This window comes from Miniopterus natalensis, chromosome 10 (assembly GCF_054644295.1).
Source record: "Miniopterus natalensis isolate mMinNat1 chromosome 10, mMinNat1.hap1, whole genome shotgun sequence".
NCBI lineage: Eukaryota > Metazoa > Chordata > Mammalia > Chiroptera > Miniopteridae > Miniopterus > Miniopterus natalensis.
This window is the reverse complement of record NC_142090.1, coordinates 6469551-6494971: the sequence shown is the minus strand read 5'-3', so window position 1 is coordinate 6494971 and position 25421 is coordinate 6469551. Positions and strand designations below refer to the sequence as shown.

Genomic DNA, 25421 nt, shown 5'->3' with positions numbered 1-25421 from the left:
GCATACTCCCTAGGAATATCTGTAAATTCACTGGGTTCTTAAAAACTAATAAAATCACCAGTGTAGAATTTTCTAGTTTAAGGTAAATATAGAGATTAAAAGTTGGGTATGTGATTTTTGCAGCATTTCAAAAGCAAGAAACAATTCATGAGGTGTTTTAACCATATCTGTGTCATGAGAACCTTTCTGTACAAGCAAGGAAGACACCTTCCCTGGAGGCTATCACTCAACTCAGAAACAAAGGAAAGGTACCAGCTGCTACTTCAGCAGCTTGGAGCTGGGCCTGCCTTACCAAACAGAAACAAGTAAGATTATATGTGAATTTTGCATTTGTATATATTGCAGCTAAACTGGAGGGACCTATAGGCAGAAATCTGACCTCAAAATGTTTAAAGCTCACTCTGCTCAGTGTGGACCAAGAAGGGTGTGGCTAATTCCTCTTAACTGCTAGCACTAACTACTGTTTGAATGTTTTATTTAATATCACACAACACTCTGGGTAACTACTCTTTCCCTTTCCCATTTTAAAGATGAAAAAAACTGAAGATGTTAGCTCATCTGGCCAAAAAAATAAAAATTTTTTTTTTTTAAATCACCTAACAGTAGGGGGTCTGGTTCAGGTTCCCACTCTTCAGTCCTGCAGTATATAAAATTCTGTACATTTTTGGACTGAGTCCTTGGGAGGAGATACTAAAAGATCTTTCTTCTAATTTTTATATCAGCAAAGCTACAGAGCTCAGGGGCATTTTATGTACATTTGAGTTACATACAGAGATTAAATTATTTGGAGGCTGATAGAATAACCAACTTCGATCCGAATGAAAAAAATAGTAAAAGTAGCTGAGGTGCTTCTCGGAAACAGAGATGGCCAAATCTGAATTAAGTGGGACGTGGGTCCTCGCAGGGTCTACACTCCCCCACTCTCTCTCAAACTAATTTCACGTCTTTCCCCTTGAACCTCCCTCCCCATTCTCACTATCGCCTTCTAACCTTTACGCCCTCCTTCAGTGATAAAACGGAATCAGTCGGAAAACTCCCACAAATCCACGAAAACACACCCACCCGACATCATCTCCATACTGACAGTCTGGGCCTCTCCTTCCTAGACAGGCAGCTGTTTGGCTCCTTAAGCCCACCTTCTCCTGGGCCCCGGGTCCCATCCCAACTGTTCTAATCTCATCACTAGATCCCCTCCTATATGTAGTCCTTTCCTTTTTTCTCCTACATAATCCATCCTGTCCCTGTCTGCTGGGTCACTCCTATCAGCACACATAATGCTGCTAATCCTCCATGTTTTAAAATACACAGACACACACACACACACAACACTGTGGCCAAAAAGAAAAAACTCATTATCCAGGGGTGAGCAAAAGTAGGTTTACAGTTGTAATACAAATAAATAATACAATAATCACTACAACTACAAGAATAAGCTGTTTTGCGTACTAATGACTGTAAAGCTACTTTTGCCCCACCCTACAGACTTATCCCCACCATTAGTTCCTCATCAGGAGCAAACTGATCATTCCCTTTCACAGAAACTCCACCCTACTGGACCCCCTCAGTCATGCTCCCCACTAGTTCAAACCAGCTGTGCTGGAACCGAAAGTTATCCAGCAATTGTCCTCCCAACATGAAAACACTAATTACTGACCACTTTGCCCAAGACGAGAGCCAGGTACCTGAGCACGCCGGCTTATGTATTCTGACGCCAGCTGCTATGTGCTTGGGTTAGGGCGGCTGGCACCCTGCACTGTGGCTGCTGGCCTGCGATTACTCAATTTCAGCTGCCCAATTTGACTACACACTTCAGAAGGCAGCGCCTGTCTTACCTACATGACAAGGTACACAGCATAGTACACCTGGCCCATGGCGCTCAGAAGTAGCTGTTGAATTTCAAATCTGTGACACCAATTCTGCTTTGGGGCACAGTCCTTCCATCCCATCCTTCTGCCAAATGCTCCAGTGCACTCTTACAGGTCTAATGCACGTTCATTATTGCTTCCCTCCAGATCAGCACAGGGCCCGGCACAAATTGAGAGTTTAAAAGTGTTCATTCAAACTGAATACTGTATGGAGCACGGGGGAGAAGCAGAGACAAGCACAGAGGAGTTTTATCAACACTGCAGCATCACTGGAAAGAAGTCATTAGCATTTTATTTTCAGGCTACACTGAAATTCTCCCAGAACACTTTACCAAGGAGATTCAGAAAAGTAATTTTTAATATTTTGGTCACTGTGTTAGCCAGTGTAGAAATACTACAAAGTCACCGAGGGATCTAGTCTTGATTGGACGCTGGCATCAGATGGAGGCAGAAGCAGCGGGGTGACTCGGTTGTGAACACAGGGGTGCAGCGTTGAATGTGTGAGAACTGACCAGGCTAGAGACTTTCTGGTTATTATACACCAATAAAAATTTTTTAAATAGTGAATGGATACAAGTTTAAAAATTAACTAAAGAACACAAATGACATGTAGGAGGCTCACTGGCGTATTTTTAAAAGGTTGGCAAACTTCCTCTAGTCCTGAGCACACCCTAGCAGGTGGAGCAGGTCAACAATGGGGACCTGGAGCAGTCGATGTTCTTTGAAACATGGGCAGTTTTTTCCTGCTGATAAAGCAGACAGCTGCTCTGAATTACACTTCACGCTGTTTTCACAAAGCAGCTAATTTCCTGCTGCCAGGACTAAAACTACCTGGAACTATACAGCCTTAACTTCATTATCTTTTCTTTTTCTTTCAGAAACAGGTATGGAGTTAACTTGCTTAGTTAGCTTTGGACATATCCACAAATATCCTCCCTTTTCAAAAACACTCCCGGTTAGAGTATTAAATTCACAACATTTATTACAGAATTACTAAACAATATGGGGCTTTAAAACAATGCTAGTCTCCCTCCATTGCAAAATTTCTTTAACGTATTCTTCATTTTCCACATTTTTCCAGGTCACAATATATTTCTAAGTAGAGAGGGAAAAAACACTACCTGCCTTTCTGGTTGCCAAAATCAATTTACATTTACAACTCCAACCTCTACCTATCAGCATTATGCAAATTATAATATGACTTAATACAACATAAAAATTTAGGGGGGAAAAAAACTTTACAAATTCATTTTTCATGAATAAGAATTTTAACTTAATAAAAAGAAAATATTTCTAAAGTAATTACAAAAACATATGTGTTTGTATACACTAACTGTCAGTAATCCCAATTTAATATAAAATTCAAGAAACAGGTAACCACACAGATTCTATGCCCTTAATATGTTGAGCAAGCTCAGGCTTCTGGATGTTTGTTACTAAACAACCAATTAAATGTATGCACATTTCTTTTTAAAGTGAAACTTCAGAGTAATGAAAATTCTGACTATCAAGAAAAATGGTAAGCTGGCATTTACTCTTGTGGTTATGACATTCTATTAAAATAATTTCTCCTCTTGCAATTTAAGTTTCATTTCCATGTTCCTTAGTTAAGTGTGGAACTAAATTTAAAATGGATTCCAACAAAAATATATAGACATCACTGGAGGTGCAAATAAAAATATTTCCATAGCAGATTATACTCATTCTGTTCTATGGAACCTGCACTAGCAATGAAAATGTGCTTTTTTTTTTTTTTGGCCTGTGTATGATCATAAAGTTTCCCATCATAAAAAAAGACTTTATTTTGAATCCTGAAGTCACTGAAAAACTCCAGCCCTTCATGCAACTTCTATTAAATCTTTTCTTTTAATAATACGTCTCTACATACAATTTCAGAGACTGACGGCATTTTTTAATATTATATTTCAAAGATGTCACTTTTCATATTCTTACTGTTCTTCAGGAGGTTTATTCAAAGGTTCAGGGATAAAGGCCAGGATTGTCTGCAATATCCGTAATGATATTAAATAAAAAACCCACTACTTTTTCACTAGAAATACTCTCTTCTACATGTTAGCTACTTCCTCCCGTTCAGTCAGAGCAGAAACCTTGAGTGGCCTGTGCTCAATTTGGAGTATCAAGGCTGAGTTCCTTAGTCAAAAACCACTCTCTGGGATAGACTTCTCATCTGCCTCACCCCTTCATCAAAGGAAACAAGTCTGATTTCTTCATCAGTCCAGCCAAGCTCTCTAGAATTCCTCACAGCTTCCTGAGACAAGAGATGCGTTTGCCTCACAGGGCGGTACACGCCGCAGGGGCAGGCCAGGGCTGTGGGCTGCTGGGTTGGAAGTGAACACCATCAGCCCAGCCGGTATGCCTCAGTTGGTTGAGCATCGTACAATGCACCAAGAAGTCAAGGGTTCGATTCCTAGTCAGGGCCCATGCCCGGGTTGGGGGCTTGATCCCCAGTAGGGGGCATGCAGGAGTCAGCTGATCAATGTTTCTCTTCCATCGATGTTTCTATCTCTCTCTCCCTCTCCCTTCCTCTAAAAAATCAATAAAAACATTTTTTAAAAAAGTGAACACAACCTAACCCAGCCACCCCTCCTGTCTAACTCTACAAGCTCTCCCAAGGAGAGACCACGGAGACCCTGCTTAAACACCTCGAAAATAGTAAGGAGAATCACAAAAATGGAGACTAAGAAGTACCCCTCCTACAAGGATAAATATGTGCAGGGGAAAATCTAGAGAGCAGACATGTCAAATCTGAATGTAGATGACCATTCTGATCTAAAATGAATGTTATAACATCCAGAGCCCAGCCAAAATACAATCAGAATAAACCAGGAGAGAACTGTGGCTATCTGATCACTGTTAAACCAAGCCACAGTTTCCTCTGGAGCATTCACTATATTCCAACACTATATTTCTCTCTATAGCAAAGAACTATTGTCCTCTCAGGGCTAAGCACGGTGTTATCAAAATCACTTTAAACTCGACAGTTTAGGGAAAGAAGGAAAAAGGAATTAGGAGGTTTTAGCTTGGGAAGAAACTTGGCCATTCTTTTGGAGAGCAAAAACCTGCTACAGCCAGAAAACGATGAAACCTTTCATTTTGGAGTAACTCATCCCTTAGAAACTTTACATGGGAACTTCCAATAAAAATGTAACAAACTTTAAAACCCTGGCACGTGCAAACTCTCAGATCCCCTGCCTGGCTTTCATGCTTGCAGAGAGACTGAACCACCTGAAACTGCACGTGTAGGACAGCGACAGTTACAGCCCACAGCAGTCATGTGCATCCTCCCAGCACTGGTTTGACAGGGTTGCCATTAAAAACCGAGAATTGCTTCTCACCCTTCAGTGGAAACTCAGCCTGCTCTCACCATGGGGATTCTGACACGGGGAAGGAGAACAGCTCTTCTGAAAATCAGTCCTTATCTTAAAAGCATAAGATACTGAACGAAGATAAAAGAAATTAAAGTAATTTTGAAGGGAAAAGCTGTCAATATATTCCCAGCTCCTTCAAGAACACGCAGATTTCAGTTTCACATTATAATTACCTTTCATAGTTGAAAGTTACAATTTCTCACACACAGTGGCTATGTGAAGGGGAGGAAAAAAACCCCCATAATATTATAATGCAGCCTATGATTTATTGGGCAAGTACAGCTTTTATACCAAAAGAAAATGAGCCCCAAAGAAGAAAAATGAGCTGGAATATGCAACACAGGCTGTATCTACCTATCAACAGGGTTTGGGCCCACGGACGTCAAAGCCACACTTTAGTGTACTTGACAGCCGGGGGCGGTCCCTCCAGGGCCTTCGAACCTGCTACCAGGACCACTTCTAGAGTCCAGATCGCAGGCTTCCTGCCAGGATCTCAGAAGTGGGGATACCTGATTGCTGGAAGTATGATGATTCTGCCACACTGTGCATTAAATGGGCTGTTACGGGCTATTCTGAGACCATAACTAACATTACAATTACGTTTCCATGAGAAAATAAATTCTGAGTTTAAAACTAACAAACAAGCCCGGCCAGGGTGGCTCAGTGGCTGAGCACTGTCCCATGAACCAAGAGGTCACCACCAGTTCCATTTCCTGTCAGGGCACATGCCCAGGTTGCAGGCTCCATTCCCAGCAGGGGGCATGCAGGAGGCAGCCGATAGATGTTTCTCTCTCATCGATGTTTCTATCTCTATCCCTCTCACTCCCCCCTCTCTCTAAAATCAAGGGAAAAAAATGTATTTTAAAAGCTAACAAACAAACAATGCATTTTGGGTATAGATATTTATATAATTATAAAGTTACTGCTAATTAGAGCTAATAAGCACAATACTAAATTTCTTTTACAAAGGTAAATATCACACTGTCCAGTTCCAACCATTCACCATTAACTTTTTCTAAATTAAACTAAACCAAATATCTTATCCTCAACTATGCACAAAGGCCAAAAATGACTTAAAGTTCACAATAATGGCATCCAATGGCTTATAAAATGCTCATGACCTGCAGCCCTTGCCCTCATGTCACTCTGCAGCAGGACACAGCATTGAGGAGACGATACCATGCAATCCTGTATAGATGACTCTGTGGTAATTAGTTTTGGATTGGGCTTCTGCGTTTTCAAATACTGTTTCGTTTTGTCAAAAACAGAGAACATATTGAGATGTGTAATTTATGGACTGAATTCAGTATTTTTAAAAAAACTGTCTATTCATAAAAGACTCTGTGGTGAGATGGGGCTAGAACAGAGCGGATGGTTGTTTAGAAAAGGGGCAGCTTACATGACAGGTGGGTTTGAGGACTAGTAATATATGTGTATTTTCAGTCTGTTAAAAATCTGTTTTGAGGACCCCTTTAATTTCTCTTTATTTATTTATCAATAAACAAACTCCTTGCAGATCAGGAGCAGATGGGAAGGAGACTTGAAAAAAAATGAGGGGAAAAGTAAAAAAACAAAAAACAAATTTAAAGGCTGAGAGGAGGGGAAAGGGAGAAGGGCAGGAATAATCTACAACCAATGGTTTCTGTTTTACTGTTATTGTAACTTACTCTAAGGATCAGGTGGAAGTTGCAGTTTTGAGTCCCATTATCAAACCAGTGAGATAATTTTTATGGCTTTTCTGAGATGTCACTTTGTCCTCTGTATTTTAAATGAACTCTTTAATAAAGGTAACTCTGATGAATTCAAAGCCGCAATTAATCCTTACAGGACCTACAGAATTTTGTTGCCTAGTGAATCCTCCAAAGATAGACATTAAGCCTGACTGTTTCTGGAAGATGCTGCACTAACACTAGTGATGATGATATTTACACTTTCATTATACTTTGACAGCATTTAGTTTCTGTAATAAGGTATTTAATATACTATGAACTGTAACATACACACTTTTTTTCAATAAGCTCGCTATTTATATGGCATTCACCTGATGCTATCTAATGGAGTTATTTTTCTGGTTGACTAGACGGATACTGTGTATATAAACACTCTTGAGAGTTTTGGCACACAATAAGAAATATGCAAGTCAGAGCAAATATAACTGCTGTTGTTCTTAAAATGCTTTTAAATATGCAATCACTATCTCTCTTCTTACAATGGCCTTCCAGTTGAAATATGTTTCTAGTTAGTCCCAAATCCTGTCCATGTTTTATCTTTACTAGGTCATTTCTATTTACCCTAATTCAATCATGATCTCCGTTCATTCAGCATTTCAGTCGCTGCCACGTACTGTCCAAATCAGATGCTCCATGAAACATAAGAAATCTTTTGGACTATAAGGTTTTTCTCTCTCCTGGCCTTCATTTCTTTTTTAAATTTGGCTGTCCATATATAACCAGTAGACAATCTTTCCCAATCTTCTCAAATCAAGTATCTTCTAGAAAACTGAACAGCAGAACAATAATTTGGCCACCGTAAGATATTTAATGCATAATGTCACTGACATTCTACAACAACACTAGAGCATTTTAGCAAAAGCAGTAAAACGATCTTCAAATTAAGAAAAAGCAGGTTATCTAGTCATTTTAAAATAGTAGGTGGAAAGCCTCAGGCTGAACAAGTATAATGCGCTGTTCTCATACATAATATTACCTAACTTAAAAAAAAATTTTTTTTTAACCCTCACCCAAGGATATTTTCCATTGCTTTTCAGAGAAAGGGGGGGGGGGAGGGAGGAAGGGGGGGGGAGGGAGGGGGAGAGAGAGAGGGAGGAAGGGAAGGAGGGAGGGAGGATCATCGATGTGAGAGAGACACATTGATTGGTTGCCTCTGCGCCAGAGATCGAGCCTGCAACAGAGGTATGTGCCCTTGGCCAGAATCGAACCCAAGACCCTTCACTCTGCGGGCCAACACTCTAACCACTGAGGCAAACCAGCCAGGACTCTTACCTAACTTTTTACATGTGTATCAAAAGGAAAAATTCTTGTTTTGCACATTTAACAGTTTTAAGAATACTTCAATTAAAATATACAAATAAAGAAATTTAAATACTGTGTTAATATATTACTCCACATTTCTGGCAAACCGATAGTTCAATCAAAATGATCTAAAACACCTCTGAGCAGCCAACACAGAAGTCCAAGTCTAGGAATTAAGAGAAATACATTTAAACACACACAGTACACAATTTCCTCAAATTCCTTCACTTACTACAGATGTTTCCTTATTTTTTCACTTACTCCTACTTCTGACACAATTCTAACAACTAGTTGGTTTGTTAAATAATAGCATATTCACAGTAACTTTAAGAAACTGCATTCTGCCTGGATACTCTTAAGGCTTAAGACATCAGGATGCATACACAAATTCAGTACTCTGGTTAGATTTGCTTCTCACAGGGCTCTGGGTTGGCGATTCTGAAAGCACTTTCATGTCATGTGACTAGGGCAAGACAGTCCCCCTCTCCACACCTCACTGTTCTCATCTAAATGGGAGCAACAATACTCCTCTGAAGAGTGGCTATGAGTAAACAAGGTGATACATGTAAAATCCTAGGAAGATCCTGCTCCTTGCATTGCACACAGTAAGCGCTCTGCAAATATCCGTAATCATCATCATTATCACATTTATGCCGATGATGCAAACACAAGGAGCTATTGTGCAGACACAATAGGTGAAATGAGTAAGCACAGGCTACACAGCTCACACCTGGCCCTCAGTGCTGGTGAGTGGAAACTTCCTCACGTGGTGGGCCATCCCTAAAGCATTCCTGTCTCAGCTGAGTGCTGCTCCGGGGCTGTTACAGCTGCGTCAGCAGCTCTGGCACTCAGCAGCCAGGAATGGACTAAACATTAGCAGTTACACTACATAAAACGCAGTTCAAGGGCAGAAGTGCAATGTCAGAGTTCACCTCGAGGATTGTTCTTACCTGGCAAGTGGAAACAATAACTCATCTCCTAGCAGTAACAGAAAGGGTGAATTTATGATCGATTTCAAGTATCCAGAACTACAATATGCACAGCCCTCACAGGTATGTACCATCACAGCCCCGTGCACGCCTCGGCTGATCTCTGGTGTCTATGGGTGGCATTAGTATGAGCTGCCGTGCACAGGGTTCCCTTCACATGAGACCTTTTGATCAACAGGAATTATTGCAGCCGTATCCTAACAGACCTACTGAAACAGGTAACACCAGTTCAGGCAAGTCGATAACTGGCAATAGACAACTTTACAAAACCAATTATTGTTCCTCCAATAATAATAATCTGGATCAAGAAAAAGACAGCAGAAATCAAAGTGGTAAATTATTTGATAGTTTTAAACAGAAACTGTATAAAGTATCCACCAGGCTTCTGACTCCCTAGCTAGCCTGGTTTTGGAAATTACACAATAGCCTCAGGCACTAGGCACCTGTAAATTCCTGTTACCTCCTCACCTTTCCAGTCCTGATGTCCTGCTCTAGTCCTGATGTCCCGTGTCAGCGTTCTGAGCCTTCCAAATCTATCACAGACAGGTCAGCTCCTTTTATTCACCAATCCTCCAGACATATATCTCATCAATCCCAAATGCATCCTATCCTAATTCCCAATTTCAGTTATAATTTTTAAATTTGGGTGGGAAATATTTTCAGAATTGACAGACACACTGGTTCAGGGAACAAGAAGTCATTTCTACAGTTAAAAAGCAATACTTAGCACGTGGAGACAAAGCATACAGAAATTAAAATACATCAAATTATATAATTGTTGCCTAAAGGTCAAGTTATGAACTACTATCTCCAGTTCAGCTTTTTAGAAAACAAGTGAGGAAACACATCCAGGTGGCCTGGGAGGTTTATTTCATCTCTCTCCCTTCCCCATCTCTGGACCAAGGAGCTAGCTAGTTCAGCAGGTCAAGAACCAGCAACGAAAACCAGGCTGAAATGAGCTGACAAGGAACCCAGGCTCCCACCTCTGACAATCCAAGTTCCCCGTGTTACATTACAGAGGAACCTAGACGTTCTGAAAATATGTGGAACATTATGGGGTGAAAGTCCTGTCTTGGAGCCATTTCCAAGGCAGGCTCCAGTGCCAGTCTATGCACCCTCTCGCCCGATGAGGGCCGGGGCAACACGTGTGCTCCTCCTCTGCCTGTGTTTCCCACTAAACATTGTTCAACGGCTGCACTGTGTCGTGTGTAGAATGAGACATGTGTCCCTGCCTGCCTAGCACATCCTCCTGCAAGGCTTTGGGCCACGTTTTTCCAGAAGCCTCCTCACCTTGAATTCTCACAGTCAGTGACAAATCGCCTTCAGATAAGGAAACTGAGTTCAAAGAAATGTATGGCTATCTACTTACCCTTTATTATTATTTTTTAATCCTCACCTGAGGATCATTTTTCCATTGCTTTTCAGAGAGTAGAAGGGAGGGAGAGAGAGAGACATCAATGTGAGAGAGACACATCGATTGGTTGCCTCCCGCACGCGTCCCTACCGGGCTGAGCCTGCAACCAAGGTACGTGCCTTTGGCTGGAATCGAACCGGAGACCCTTCACTCCACAGGCCGACACTCTAACCACTGAGCCAAACCGGCTAGGGCAACTAACCCTTTAAATTAACAACAAACTAAGAATGTAATTGTTGCCAAAGTATAATTTTTAAGAAGTTTTAAAATGTGACTTTCATGCAGCTATAAGATGAAAAAATGCCAAACTCAGTTCATGAGGGTATCAGTACAAACTCGAATGGAGGCAAACAGAATTAGTAAAAGGAATTTGCTAATAGATGCAAAAATGGTAAATGCATTATAAGAGGGGTTCACAAAAAAAAGCCCCAGGTGCTCAGGGCGACTCAGCGCACTAACAGGGACAATGTACAAACCACTACCGAGTTGTCTGAGCCTAACTGCTTGATAAAAGGAACAGTTAGCTATTTCGTCTGGCCTAGTGGCACCAGGAGAAAAGTACTGAAGCACTAAGAGTACCATAAGCTGAAAGGAAGTTTAGAAATCTCCAATAGAGGGCAATAGAATATCTGGTTCTCTCTTCTTCGGAGCAGAAATCATGTTGTATTATTACAGATAAGAATCATTTGTAGGACCATCAGTCAACGCCCACCTTCCCACACTCACCCAGAGCTGCCAAAGAGCCTCATCAAGTGAGCGAGTAAAAGGTGTAACCCCCATGTATCATCACTGGAGAGGCCACTAGACAAGCGCAGCATTCTGCTGAAAGGACGCCCAGCAATCCCTTCTGCTCATTTCCAAGTGCACAATTTTCCCAACTTACACAGTGGCTAGTTCCAACAGGAGTGAAGCAAAAGTCATAGGAGGGAGTGGAGAAGCGGTAGCTACAGTCCATGAGTATGTTCATCAAAACCTGCAGAGCATGCACTGCAGCAAGGGCACACTGAAAGGGACACTCTAAACCAGTGATTTTCAACCAGTGGGTGGGCCGCAGAATTTTTAAAACATGCAATACCTGACATTTTCTCCCTTGTCAAATAAGAAAAATGACAATAGCCAACAAAACAATAGCCATCCTGTGGGAATGAATCAAAATTATATCTATTTTTGTCAGATCAGTAAAAAATACAGCATGTGTTTTGGTGTGCTGCAGAATTTTAGTAATCAGTTTATGTGTGCCGTGGGATGACAAAGGTTGAAAATTGCTGCTCTAAAATGCTGCAATGGCATGTGTGACTTGCTGAACCTTTCTGGAAAGCCATCTAATAACACAGTAGACGTCATACAGGTTCAGACCTTTGATTCTTTAATTCCACTCCCAGAAATTTTCTTTCAACAGATAATGAGATGTGGACTAAGATATACATCTATCTCACAGACGTTAATTATAAAGATTTTAAAATTATGAAACTTAAGCCTGTGTCCCACCTTAACTACCCTCCCCAGAAGCCTTCACTAAGTCCTGCAGCCTTCCCAAGTGGCCCACCTAACACCAGGATTTCCGCTACAGTGTCTTCATCACGCTGCACTCTAATTTCTGATTTACTACCCATTTGTCCTGCTAGTCTATAACCTCCAGGAAGGCTTGGACCGTGTATCTGAACTGCATGGATTTAGCATCATGCCATGTGCATAGAAAGCACTCAAATGCTGGCTCAAAAATATGTATGAGATAAAAAAGTAATTACAAGTATTAACAACATCAAAACAAAATTATGCATGGGGAAAGCCTCATGTTACATCCCAAGTATATTGATAAAATATCAGAATCATATGCAGGCATTTTGAAAAGCACACGGACTGACAACAAAGGGGACACGCACTTCAAGATACTGCTGATGCTGAGAAAGGCATCCACGCACCACATCAGGTGCGCCATTCCTGCACTGTGTGTGTCCTGATCACACTATCGCATAGGCATTTCCACAGACTACAATAAATCTCAAAAGAAAACCACCTTATGGGGCTAGTTTAAAGGAAGTTTTGTATAATGATAACTATTTTCTTTAAATGTGATGGAGATTTTTGTTTTAATTATTTTAAAAAGGAATCTGGCATGTTCTTTAGGCCAGGGCTTCTCAAACTTTAAGGAGCATAAGACTCACATAGGAGTTCTGTTCAAAGGCAGATTCTAGTCTGTCAGTCAGTTTAAAGTGGGGCCTGAGAATCTGCATTTCTTCCAGCCTGCGATCCCCTCACCTCAACAATACCAATGCTGCTGATCTGGGGACTTTGAGTAGCAAGGTCTTAGCGCATCATACAAGGAAACTTATAAAAGCAGAGAACGGTATGCGAGGCTCCATTTTCCTGGCTGTTTGGAATCTGAAGCACTACTCCTCTGATGATTTATCAAAACCTGCCTCATCACGATTCTCAACATCCTGCAGATGGTACAATTTAAAATAATGGAAAACACAGAAAAGAAAGAGGGGTCATCACTACAGATCTCATGGAAATTATAAGGTTAGTAAAGGAATAGTATGAACAACTCTATGGCAACAAATTTAATAATCAGGATGAAATGGACAAATTCCTTGAAAGATAATCTGCCAAAACTCACACAAGAATAGATTTTCTGAATAGACCTACAACAATTACTTGATTGCCATGTAACTGCAATATTTAGCCTGGAAAAAGAGGAAAAAAAAATGAGAAAAATCTGGTTAAGGTTTTTCAATATTTGAGGGCGATTAAGTAAAAAGCAAGTAAAAGTCTTCTGTACTATTTCAGTAAGAAAATAGAGTATTAAAGGTCAATTTCAGCTTATTTTAAATACACATTTCTAACAATCAACTGTCCAACAACTGTATACGCTTTCTCAAAAGGCAAGAGCCACCTGAGCATGTTCAAGCAAAACAGCTAAGTAGCCATGTCCGAGGGACACTAAGACACACCTGCCCTGAACATTAGGGGTTCCCAAGGCCCCTCCCACACAGGATTCACTGTTCACACCACTTTACTCAGACAGGGAAGGAATTGCAGGAGTTTTTCTACTAGAAAAAATAAAACTGCCTCAACACAAGCAGCAGCAACTGGGCCAGAAGCCACCACCTTACATATGACCTAAGAGTAAATCAAATGCTTAAATCCTCTGGAAGTCATAAAAACAAAAGAAGCTATTCCACTGTGATGAATGGAAACCTTCAAAGACAATGGCGCCATAAAGACGCAGCAACTCTCTTGGGATGAAATCCATTTGTTTGAGCATCTGTTTGCCACGTACAAAGAATAACTCTTTCTGATGGATTTAACCAAGGAAAAAAGATAATCAAGTTCATTTGATGGGAAGTTAAGCACAAACACACCTCATTTTTTCAGAGAACCTCAAAAGGCATCTGGTGTTAATGTATCAAAACCCACAGAAAACTGTTTTTTTGGTGTAATCAAACCATACATAACATTTTAGCATTGTGAATATTAAAACTGCCCCCATAGCTTCATTTGATATTTTCAACTGTTTCATCTAAAGGATTACCATTATTTCTGATAATGCTAGAAAGTATCAATTCACAAAATTCTTTTAAAGAATTAAGATTATTTTTAAGTTAACTTTAGAACATATAGCAATTAAAATGCTAATACGGAAAGATGGGGGATACTACAGAGACTTAATACCATAAAACACAGGCAATAGATTCTCTAGACAATGGGGAAAGATGGCTTGTGGAGTTAATGAGACAGCATTTAAGGCAAAAGGAATTATATGGCCCTTTCCAATGAGGATAAAGCAAACATTTTTTGTCATTAAATATAATGAAACTAATTAAAAGGACAAAAATTAAGGCAAATATGAAAATCAAGTAAAATACAGGGAAAAGTTAAACTATATCAAGCACACACAGAGCAGTTATGGCAGCAAATCCTGAGTTAGAAACAAACTGAAGAGAACAGAAAGGAAGGATTCCAACAATTACGAGCTGCACACCAAGGAAGGCATGAACATCAGAAGACTCCAGGACTGCCTAGGTGGATTTCTAAATTTAGGAAATGGCAGAAGAGTAAAGTAAGAGGCTTAAAGCTTGAAACTTAAAAACCCACTACTCTGTCTCTTAAAAAAATATCACAATCCTCAAGCAGCAGCTTTTGTCAGAGGTTTCTCTGCCATCCATAGACATGAACGTTTCTTTAAAAATACCACTAGTTGTACAAGTCTCAAAGCAGCCATAGTGCTTTAAGTAACAACAACAAAAGCCATGTTGATACTAGGAAAAATATATAGTCAGAAAACCCAGGTTTTAGTCCCAGTTCTATCTCAACTACCTGTTTCAAAAGGCTTTTCCTTAGAAAGGAATGTTCTATTCCCTGTGTCTGAAGTTCATTCCAAAACAGAGTCCATGAGTTGCTCCTTGATGACGTGAATAAAAATATGACAAATTATGATGAAATATATCACAAATTATTACTAAATATAGATCAAGTACTTCTCCTGAAAATCTAGCATCAGAACTGATGTGCTAAAAGTGTGAACTACACACTGGTGTTGAAAGATTTTGTACAAAAAAAAGTAAACAATCGCACTAATAACTGTTTATCCCGATTACATGTTGAAATTATAACATTTTAGATATTAAATAAAATACGTAACTAAAATTAACTTCATTTGTTTTACCTTTTCAATGAGGCTACCGGAAAATGTTAAATTACTATGAAATTATTTTTCTATTGTAGAATGAAAATTTAAATATATGATTTGTTTTGCAAAGAAATACAGAGTAATAAGAGGCTTTCTAGCATAAAACATTTATAATGATCAAATTATGTGGGGAAGAGAAATGGAACTTCTGACTCAGTTTATTATCTATGTTTAAAGTGAATGATGTTTCATATCAAATTGCTGTATTTTTTATTCTATCAGATCCAATGAAGACTGATTCAAAAGCTCTCTTTAAAATGTCAGTATTTGTTTTGAGGGTTTAAAATGTGAAGGACAACTGTGCTAGATTTTAAAAGACTGAATGGAATGCACACGGGGTCCTAGTTTGGAACAAGCAACTGCAAACGTTATTTTTGGAACAATGGAAGAGTTTAAATATGGATGGTTCTAGACATTATTTTCCATACGAACAACTGTAAACCTACTTTTGCCCCACACTGCATATGTACTGTTATAAAAAATAACATCTGTATTTTTATTAAGCCAGATGTTAAAACCTCTGTGCCTGTCTGCTCTGTGTCTTAAGATTGGGAAATAAACACGTGTTAAATAATAATTCCGAGGATGGTTTGATTCTCCAGTTTTATTTTAGCTAGAAAAGGTGTAAAATAAATCTACTTTACTTTCAGACACGTGGAGTTTTGAACACAAAGCTTCCTGATAAATACTGAAACGATCACACACTGAAGAACAAAGCGAAGAGAACCAGCTTTGCTGTGCAGCACTCATCTCCCTATCATATTCTCCCCACCCAGAAAACACCAGAAATCTTCAGTCAGGCAAGCGCTTCGGTTTGAGGAACCAATCTGAACGTCAAAAGGACACCTGGGTCCCATGCTCACTTTTGGAAATGCTGCTGGTCTGGCCAACACTGGGTAACTGAGAACTAGGACTTCTAATTTGCAAAATGTTTACGTTTGCCGATGCTTCACTTTGGGAAAGCTGTTTAATGTATAAACACCCAGCCTCTTCACTGTGTTAAACATATCTGGGTTCAGGTTCCAGGTCTGTCTCCTTCAGCTGTAAATAAGACATAACCGTGTATGTCAACAGCTCAGCACAGGGAGTGACTGGAGAGCGAGGGGTCAGTGGCCCCTACTCTTTCTACTCTTGTCCTTTGATTGTTCTGCCATCATTTCTCCCAGGATGTGGAAAAGCTGACAAGTTCAAATCAAAGTCAATACCTTAAAACCAGCGATTTTCAACTGGTGTGCTGCAAGAATTTTTAAAACATACAATACCTGACTATTTAGTCAGGGGGACTGACCTTTTTACCCTTAGATTGTCAAATTAAAAAAATGACAGCCCAGCAGGTAGTGGCTCAGCGGTTGAGCCTCTCAACCTGGGATCCAGGTGACAGGGGTTCGATTCCTGGTCAGGGCACATGCCCAGGTTGCGGGCTCCATCAATGACTCTCTCATCATTGATGTTTCTCTCTCTCTCTCCCTCTCCTTTCCTCTCTCTGAAATCAATAAAGATATATTTTTAAAAAATGACAACAGCCAACCCAACCATAGCCACAAGAGCTGTCCAGTGTGAATCAAAATTATTTATTTTTTTTTTTTGGTGAGAGTGGCAAAAAATATATTTTCTGGCATGCCGCAGAATTTCAGCGATTAGCTTCTGTGTGGTGCGAGGCAAAACAAAACCTAACGAATTCATGTGTTTGCAGAAAACACACTTAAACATTAAAAAAATGAGGCACTCCGTTTCAATCACGAAACTCATACATCGGAAAAGTTCGGATACAACACACACAGAGTTCACCGGTAAATAAAAAATATATATATATTTAATACTGCGAAATTCCCACCCAAGTCCATTCCTACACCGAGAAGGGGCGCTGCTGGCAAGAGGCCTCCTTCAATCCCCTCCGCTTCCGCGGGGGCTGCGGTGACGGGGAACCTGAAAGCAACTCGAATCCCGAAGCGGGGGGTCGGGTCTTGGAAAACACTTTTGCCGCTTGGTCACCTTCTAACGGATAACGTGGGGGCGCTCGCGCCCGATGCTACGGCTGCGCCGCCTCGGGTCCCGCGGGGAGCGGCCGGCGCCCGGGGGCTGCGGGCCTGACGCGACCGAGCGGCCCTGAGCTCCCGCAGGTGGGGGCGCGCCGCGTGGGGGGCGGTGAGTGTCCCCGCGACCCTGAGAGGCCGAGGCGCCGGGGGCGCGAGGCGTGGGGCAGGGCTGGGGACTCGGCGCGTCCCTGCCGGGGGGACACGCGGGAACACATACGGTACCAGAGGGCAGCAGGGGCTCCAGCGGGGTAAAGGCGCGCTCCATACCGCGTGACGGGCCCCTGCGTGAGGGAGGGAAAACGCCACGTTAGGGTGTCGGTCTCAAGAAAAGAGCGCGCGCGCGGGCGCCAGACCCTCTGGCCGCCTTAACGCCCCGGGGCGGCGGGCTCGGCTGCGGGGGGGAAGGGGGTGACCCGAACCCCGCGGGCGTCCCTGGCGCTGCGGGCACCCACGCGGGCACGGCGCCGCCCCCCTCCCACCAAGCGCTCCCCGCGCGCCCGCCGCCATCCGGGGACTGCGGTGAGCGAGGGGCGCCGCCCCCCTTTCCCCTCCCCCCGTCGCGCTCGCCACCCCGGCGGCCCCGGGCCCGCGCGCCGAGGACGCGGGCGACGCGCCGGGCGGCCAGTCGCACTTACACAATGGCGGGCGGAGCGAGCGGCGGCCGAGCGCGGGCGGCAGAGCGAGGGCATCGAGCGCTCGGCGATCGGCTGCGGCGCCTCGGGCGGCGCGCGGCCGGCGCTCGGGCTTTAAGTCCGCGGCGCGCGAGGAGGCCCCGCCCCCTTCCGGGAGCCCGCGCGTGCGCAGCGCTGTCCGCGCCCCGCCGCCCGCCCGCCGCGGATGCCGGGGGAGCCGCTCTCGGCCGTGCTCTCGCCGCTCCCCTCGGGGCTGCAGGCGAGCGGCTCCCTCCGCTGCCGGGCAGCCGCCTTTACGAGACGGAGCAACAATCTCCAGAACAGTTCTGCTCGCCCTTGGGGCCAAAACCCCCTCCGCGGACCCGCCGCTGCCCCTGCCCCCCCCGTGCGCCCCAGGACCTCGCCTGCTGGAGGCACCCCTGGCGCTCGGAACCATCGGAAACGCATCTGAACACAGTTAGGCTCCCCTGGCTTCACCTTTCCTGGGCTAAACCGCAGTTGGCACCAAGTTCTTCATGCGACGGCGCTTCCAGACTCCACCGTCGTGGTCCCACCCTCCCCAGGACTGGTGACACCTGCACAGTCCCAGCACCTAACCACGTGTGCACACCCCTGCCCTGAAGGGCCTGACAAGGCCTGCACGGCTTCCAGCTGCACGAGCCTGTCCCCAGGATGACCCCCACACACCCACTCACGCGCGCCCGTGGAAATACCTGGCTGAGAAGGACCCCGGCCGCCCCGCGAAGGGACTCGAGCTCCTGACCTCCCCAGTGGCTTGCAGCCTGAACGTGTATCTCTAACAATTCACTCTTGAGGACCCGAGTGCCATTCCTTTGAGATGGCATCATCAGGAAGGGTCTCTGTCTCCCCAAGTCTTTGTGGGGCAGCGGAAGCCTTGCTTTCCTGGGTGCCAGCTGGCCAAGAGCGGGCCTCAGCACACGCACACCCACACCCACACCCACCAGCTGCTTGCAGTTCTTCATTCCTCTCCCCGCCCCTCTCCTCCCCTCCCTGATTCTCCCTTCAGCAGGTCCAGGTGACCTCTGCGCAGGTGGACACGCACCTCAGCTGGTTCCCCTGCTGCCAGCAGTTACTCAACAAGCTCTGTTTTCACTGCTTGTTTAAACATAAACCCGGCTTAGCTGTTTACTTGTCTCTGAGTTGTGCCCCGTGCTAGAGTTCAGCTCCCTAAGAGCAGGAACATACTTGCTTTTTTTTTTTCATTGCAGTTTCTCCAACCAAACAGGAGGCCTCACTCATGATCGGGGGTTCCGTAAATATTTAAGTGGCTTAATAAATGGTGGGGGAAATGGAAATGTATAGTACATCACACCAGGAGTTATCAAAAAAGGTGAAGCTAAATCAGTAGGCCCCCATGTGAAAAAAATGTCCATGATGAAGTAAATTTAATAAATGCAAGTGGTAAAAATACTCCATTTATGTATTTTAATGTATTTGGATATATTTAGAGAGAATTGTTAAAAGTGGTCTTTGAGTGTGCGGGAGGCACTAGGTTGAGGGGAAATACTACGTTTTATTTCACACACTTTTGTATTACCTTAATATTTTTGCATAGGCATATTGAAAAAATTTAAGTGAGTAAAAATGTATGAGAAAATTAACGCACCGTTATTGTTACTCCTTGGCATATTTGGGAAGCAGTGCCGCATACAGACATGGTACAATTTTCGGAGGAGAGATTCCACAGCTTCAGCCGAATTTCCAGTGGATTCTGTGACCCCCAAAAGTTGCGCAAGGTAGGAAGGAGCTCCTGCTAGTAGATCAGATGGTTTCTCTCCAGGTTACAAAGATGGCTAGCCCATCTCCCTCACCAGGTGTCTCCTACTCTGCCCCCACCTCCTTGAAGTGGTGAAATCAGTTTGCAGTGAACTCAGCTGGGAAAATTGCATACTTGCGCCCATCCCCTTAGAGATTTATCACCCATTATCTATCTTCAAACATCTTGTGAGTACCAGAAGGAAAGAAGCTGTTTATCTACAAACCCAGACTTTCTCAAAGACATTGCAGCATGCAACAGTTTTTTTGTTTTGTTTTATTTTGTTTTGTTGTTTTGTTTTTTTGAGGGGGGCGTGAGGGGAGGGTTGGCACATCTTTTCAAATTTTGCAGAACAAGTGCTATTCCAAACAGCTGAAGGGGAAAAGCTCGGAGACCCTGAGCCCCGGTGCCAACTCCTCTTTGCTGCCACCGCTGCTCTCCTTACCGCTGCCACTAAGTATTCTTGGAGTTTCCAGTCTTTGACCGTCAAGCCCATCGATTGCCACGTTATTTTCAGAAAATCAAATCATCCTCTGGGCTCCAGATGCATATCTATCTATTCTGATCTCTTCACAGCTCAAGCAGTAATTCTAGCCACTTATAGGATATCTCTACGTAAATATTTCACCACTACCTCTGACTCAAGTGGCTGAAACTGAACTCATTAGTTTACCCCTCTTAGAGTCCCATCACATTCCTTGATAAATAACTTCAGTTTGCCTTTTCTTTCCTTCCATAAACTCAGCAAGTTGCCGGGGCTTACTCTGTTGATCAGTTAGTCCAGCCTGTTGAGGCCCATCTGGATCAAGATGTCGTCATCTTTGTTATCTCCTCTCATCCATCAATCAAAACTCTCATTATTTTAAAGCCTATCTAAAGTATCTTCTTCCCCGAGATTCAGTCAAGCCCCTCACAATCTCATTTTGCTCTGTAATCTCATTATATTTTTTAATAGTCCTTTCCACAGTCTGACATACAGTAGTCCTCCCTTTTCCTCTGGGGACAAGTTCCAAGACACCCAGAAACCAAGGATAGCACCAAACTCTGTACATACATACATACTCTGTAGATGCATATATAATATATGCCTGTGATGTTTAATTTATAAATTAGGCACAGAAAGAGATTAACAACTAATAATAAAATAGAACAGTTACAACAATATACTATAATAAAAGTTGTGCGGCTATGGACCTGGAAATTAATGAGACAATTTTATTCAGGCTATAGAATCAGGAACACACTCTAGATCCTAAGACCCGAGGATCTTCACAATGTGGTTTTACCTTACATGTTTATAGGGAGGTGTTCAAGAGTCTCAGGAAAAACATTTCTTGTCCAGCTAAGATGTTCCATGATCAGAGATCAGGGATCAGGGAACATCTTAGTCAGCTGGGCAGGAAATGTTTATTTCTATGTTTAGCTGTTTGGGGGGCAAACAAACATTTCTAGTATGAGCTAATCATTCATGAGACAAAGAATGGAGAGTCGCGTACAAATGAAACTTATGTACGTTAGTTGTATCTCGGAAAAGAAAAGGGGCTTAGAGGGACTGTCTGAGCTCCGAGGGTCAGGGAAAAACAAAGGACACCTGAGTCTTATGGGCGTCGTGAGAACACGTGGAGGGAATCTTAATCTAAGACAGATGCAGAAGCATACTTTTTTTTTTTTTTTTAATGTCTTTATTGATTTCAGAGAGAGGAAGGGAGAGGGAGAGTGAGAAACACCAATGATGAGAGAGTCACTGATCGGCTGCCTCCTGCACGCCCCCTTCTGGGGACCCAGACCCCAGCCTGGGCCTGTGCCCTGGTCGGGAATCAAACCGTGACCTCCTGGTTCATTGGTCGGCACTGAACCACTGAGCCTCGCCGGCTGGGCAGTAACCTGCATTTTAATGAGCAATCCAGATTAGTCAGATGTATTTACAACCATCGTTCAGAAACACCATCCCAATTTAATGCGTTTTTTCAATAGTTAAATATACATGCATGCTCCAGGAAGTTGAGAGAGCTCTCTTAAGCAGTATTTATGTGCATATACTTATATACACGTCATGTATGTTTATCTACCCGAATTTATTTTTCCGTAACTACTGCCAGCTGTGCTCTGTTTCAAACAACTCGACTCGCCCACCTACTCTCCCATCAAGCTCCCCATGAATATGAGACTTATTTAGGACATCACTCTAATTCATAATTTTTTGTTTGCCTTCAGTATTAAAATTTGCTCACTTTAACACCAAACTTAAATATTAAATTAAAAACTAAGTATTGCAATAGGCTCAGTTATTAAGATTCAGGGCTATTCATTGTAAAACTTGAGTCTCATATCTGATTGCAAACTTGCCTCCTCTCCCATCTCCAAAGCCTAGACTAGCAATTCTGAGTGGAGGAGAAAAGCACCCTGCTCCCTCTCACCTTTCCCTTCCCACGCCTCGATGCTGCTCGAAGATTAATGCTCAGCTTTGGAGGGTGCAGCGGGAGAGGGTAGACTGGCTGCCAAGATGACATTGCTGACCCCTCTCCTCTGGTTTTCATGGGCTTTTGGGTGCTTGCAGACATCCGTGCGAACTGCAGGTGACATCATCACAGTGCAGGGATGAAGGAACCAGGATGCATCACACATTGGTGAAGGGATCAGTTCAAAATAGCTCCTGTAGCCACAGCCTGTATCACGCACTCACTGCGGGCAAGCCTGCAGCCCAATTGCATCATCCTGTTCTCAACTCCAGGCCGCTCCAACTGCCACGTATTTTGGCCTGGGTTCCTCAGAAACAGAATCTGCAAAGGGACTGGAGCCTGACCAGCTGATCTGGAGGTGCAGAAACACTTGTAGAGAGTGGGGTTATTAGAGAAGGCAGCTAAGGAAGGGTGCATAAGCCAGGCACCCCTGTGGGAGACTGCAGCTAAATCCCCTGGGAAGTGCTGCGAAAGGTACCTCAGGGCTATCCCACTAAGGGATATTTATACCTTAGCATATAGAATACAATTTATATTTTTTACATTGGCTTCGTATCCTGTGATTTTGTTAAATTCACTCATTAGTCATTTAACTTTTTTGGTAGATTTATTAGAATCTACAGATCACATTGACTGTGAATATACTGATCATATCGTCCGCAACAGAGTTTTATTTCTTCCTTTCCAACCGGAATGCCTTGGTTTATTTTTGTTTTTAGTCTATTGCACTGGATAGGACCTTCAGTATAATTTTGAAAGAAGACACTGAGAAGAGACAGCCTGGTCTTGTTCCAAATCTTAGGCATATTGCATTTATGAATTTTACCATTAATTTTGAGGTTAGGTGCAGGTTTTTCATAAATGTTCTTTATCAGGTTGAGGAATTTCCCCTCTATTTCCTAGTTTGCTGAAATTTTTACTATAAATGAGTGTTCATTTTGTGAAATGTCTTTTTTTTTACCTATTAAGATTATAACATTTTCCTACTTAATTCTGTTAATATGAAAAATCACATCGTTTGATTTTCAAATGTTAAAACAATCTTAACTCCTGGGAGAAAGTATCACAAGGTCTGGTGCATTTTCCTTTTTATGTGTTACTAGGTTTGATTTGCTCATATTTTGTTAAAGATTTGGCATCTATTTTCATGAGGCAATATCTGTCAGTGGTGCTCCTTTCTTGTATTACCTTTGATTTTGATAAGGGTCCTCAGATATTCTGCCTTGGGGGAGGGGCAACGGGGTAAAGTCAAGCTCTTCCTATCACCCACTCCAATGTGTCCAAACTTGTTTTTGTTTGTTTTTGTTTTTGTTTTGCTTCCTTGATGTGCTGCAACTTCTCCTCTGGAAACCTATATTTCCTGCTCTCTCATTTTTGGGTGATTGTCTAAGACAAGTGTTTTCCTGGAGATCCCAGATCACAGCTAAGAGGGGCTGGAGCTGGTTCATGAGCCACTGCAGATCCACAGGCGGGACTGAGGTCTCTGTGCCTATTACCCGAAGCATGGGTGAGTGAGACTCCTCCCGGGTCCCTTTGTGTAGGGTGCTGGATCCCACAGTTCCCTCAGATGTACCTTTATCTGTGGATAGATGCCAAAATTTTGTTATTGGGGGAGGGGGACAAATACGAGGGGCATTTTATGCCACCACGATGCTGATATCACTGTGAATTTCTCACTTCAGGTCTTGTATTTATCAATGCTAGAAGTTCCATTTTAGTATTTAAAAAAAAAAAGTCTTCCAGTTTCCTTTAAATCCTTGAGTATAATTATAATAGGTATTTTATATTCCTTATCTGCTAATTACATCATCTCTGTCATGTTGGAATCTCTTTATTGCCTTTTTCCTCCCCAGTATGGGTCAAGGAATTCTCCCTCTTAGCATGTCTAGCAATTTTTGGTTGGATTCTAGACATTGTAATGGTTATGTGGTTGAGTATTTGCATTTCGTTTTCTTCCTTTAAAGATCCTGAAGTTTGTTTTGGCAGACAGTTAAGTTCCTTGAGGATCTGCTTTATCTTTTTTGAGATTTGTCTTCAGGCTTTGTTAGGATGGGTTCACAGTGGCATCTACTCTAACACTACTTAGTCCTGGTACTAAGACAAGACTCTTTTGAGGTCCCTAGTAAATGCCCTCAGTATTGAAAATGTTCTCTCCTCTCTGGCTGGTAGGAATCCCACTGTCTCCCAACCCTAGTGAGCTCTGGGAATTGTTTAGCTTCTAGTTTTCTGGATACTGTATTTTGGGTAGTCTTTTAGAGTTCTACTTAACACATGACCAGATGGAATTCAAAGACTTGAAGGGATCTCTATGCAGATTTCTGGAGCTCTTTTTCTGAATGACTCCCTGACACTCTGTCTTGCAAATTTCAGGTACCTTGGCCTCCCCCAAATTTTATCTCTGTTCTTTTCAGTTGAATAAAATAGTTGGTTTTACTTGATTTTCCTACCTATGCTCTGGTCTGGAAATTGCTTCCAAATAGAAAGCTGAGATGATCATAAGGCTGATCTTGTTTCTCTTCCCTCAGGCATGACAGTTCTGCTTTGTTACCTATGGTTTCTGTAGTTTTCTGGTTATTTATGCAGAAAGGAAGATCCTGTACCAGATACTTCTATCTGGAAAGAAGTTCTTTTCATTAAGTTTAAGATCAAAACTTAAATCCCCAGAGTTATTGGAAGCTCTGCATTCATGATGAGGATATTTTGACTGTTGGACCATATAACCGAATGGGTGATTGATTTCATTACCCTCCTCCATAAAAGCTATTATCTGTAGAATCTTTCTTTTGGGTATCTCACTTTGAAATTCAAGTTTCCAGGATTCAGATCTCCTTTTGGTTAAATGTTCCCAGAAGACAAACCTTTCATTTTTCTCGCAGAGCAGCTCAGAAATTCTCCAATTTTATTTTTCTGCTATTTAACCATATTCTGAGGATAGTTTTCTCTTAATAGTTTTTATGTCTTTAGAATTCATTTTTTCATTCATTTTCAAATCTGCCTGATCTTTTATTCATATTGTCTGAATCCCTATTAGCAATAGCTGAATCACATGTATATGTGTGTACATACATATATTTATACATGGACATATAAACATGATATACATATATACATACATGCATAAAACCAAATATATAT

At 42.4% G+C, this 25421-nt stretch overlaps 1 protein-coding gene and 1 long non-coding RNA gene across 5 annotated transcripts in view; one reads left to right on the top strand and one right to left on the bottom strand.

Annotated features, from left to right (window-relative positions):
• The window catches only part of TPK1 (thiamin pyrophosphokinase 1), a 183805-nt gene extending 165684 nt beyond the window's left edge, over window positions 1-18121 (bottom strand). The window contains exons 1-2 of one of the 4 annotated variants that reach the window (XM_087820966.1): window positions 18054-18121; window positions 17636-17699 (exon numbers count right to left, since the gene is read on the bottom strand). In XM_087820966.1, coding sequence (XP_087677092.1) covers window positions 17636-17699; window positions 18054-18107 — 118 coding nt within the window. In that variant the 5' untranslated portion in view covers window positions 18108-18121. Of the gene's footprint in view, window positions 1-1832; window positions 4387-17635; window positions 17700-18053 lie in introns of those variants that run through there. The other 3 variants (XM_087820968.1, XM_087820967.1, XM_087820969.1) reach the window with 3 other exon arrangements.
• Window positions 18122-19006: 885 nt separating this feature from the next.
• Window positions 19007-25421, top strand: part of LOC107523828 (uncharacterized) — a 10324-nt gene continuing 3909 nt past the window's right edge. The window contains exon 1 of the long non-coding RNA XR_001601901.2: window positions 19007-19807. This is a non-coding gene — a long non-coding RNA (uncharacterized LOC107523828). The remainder of the gene's footprint in view (window positions 19808-25421) is intronic.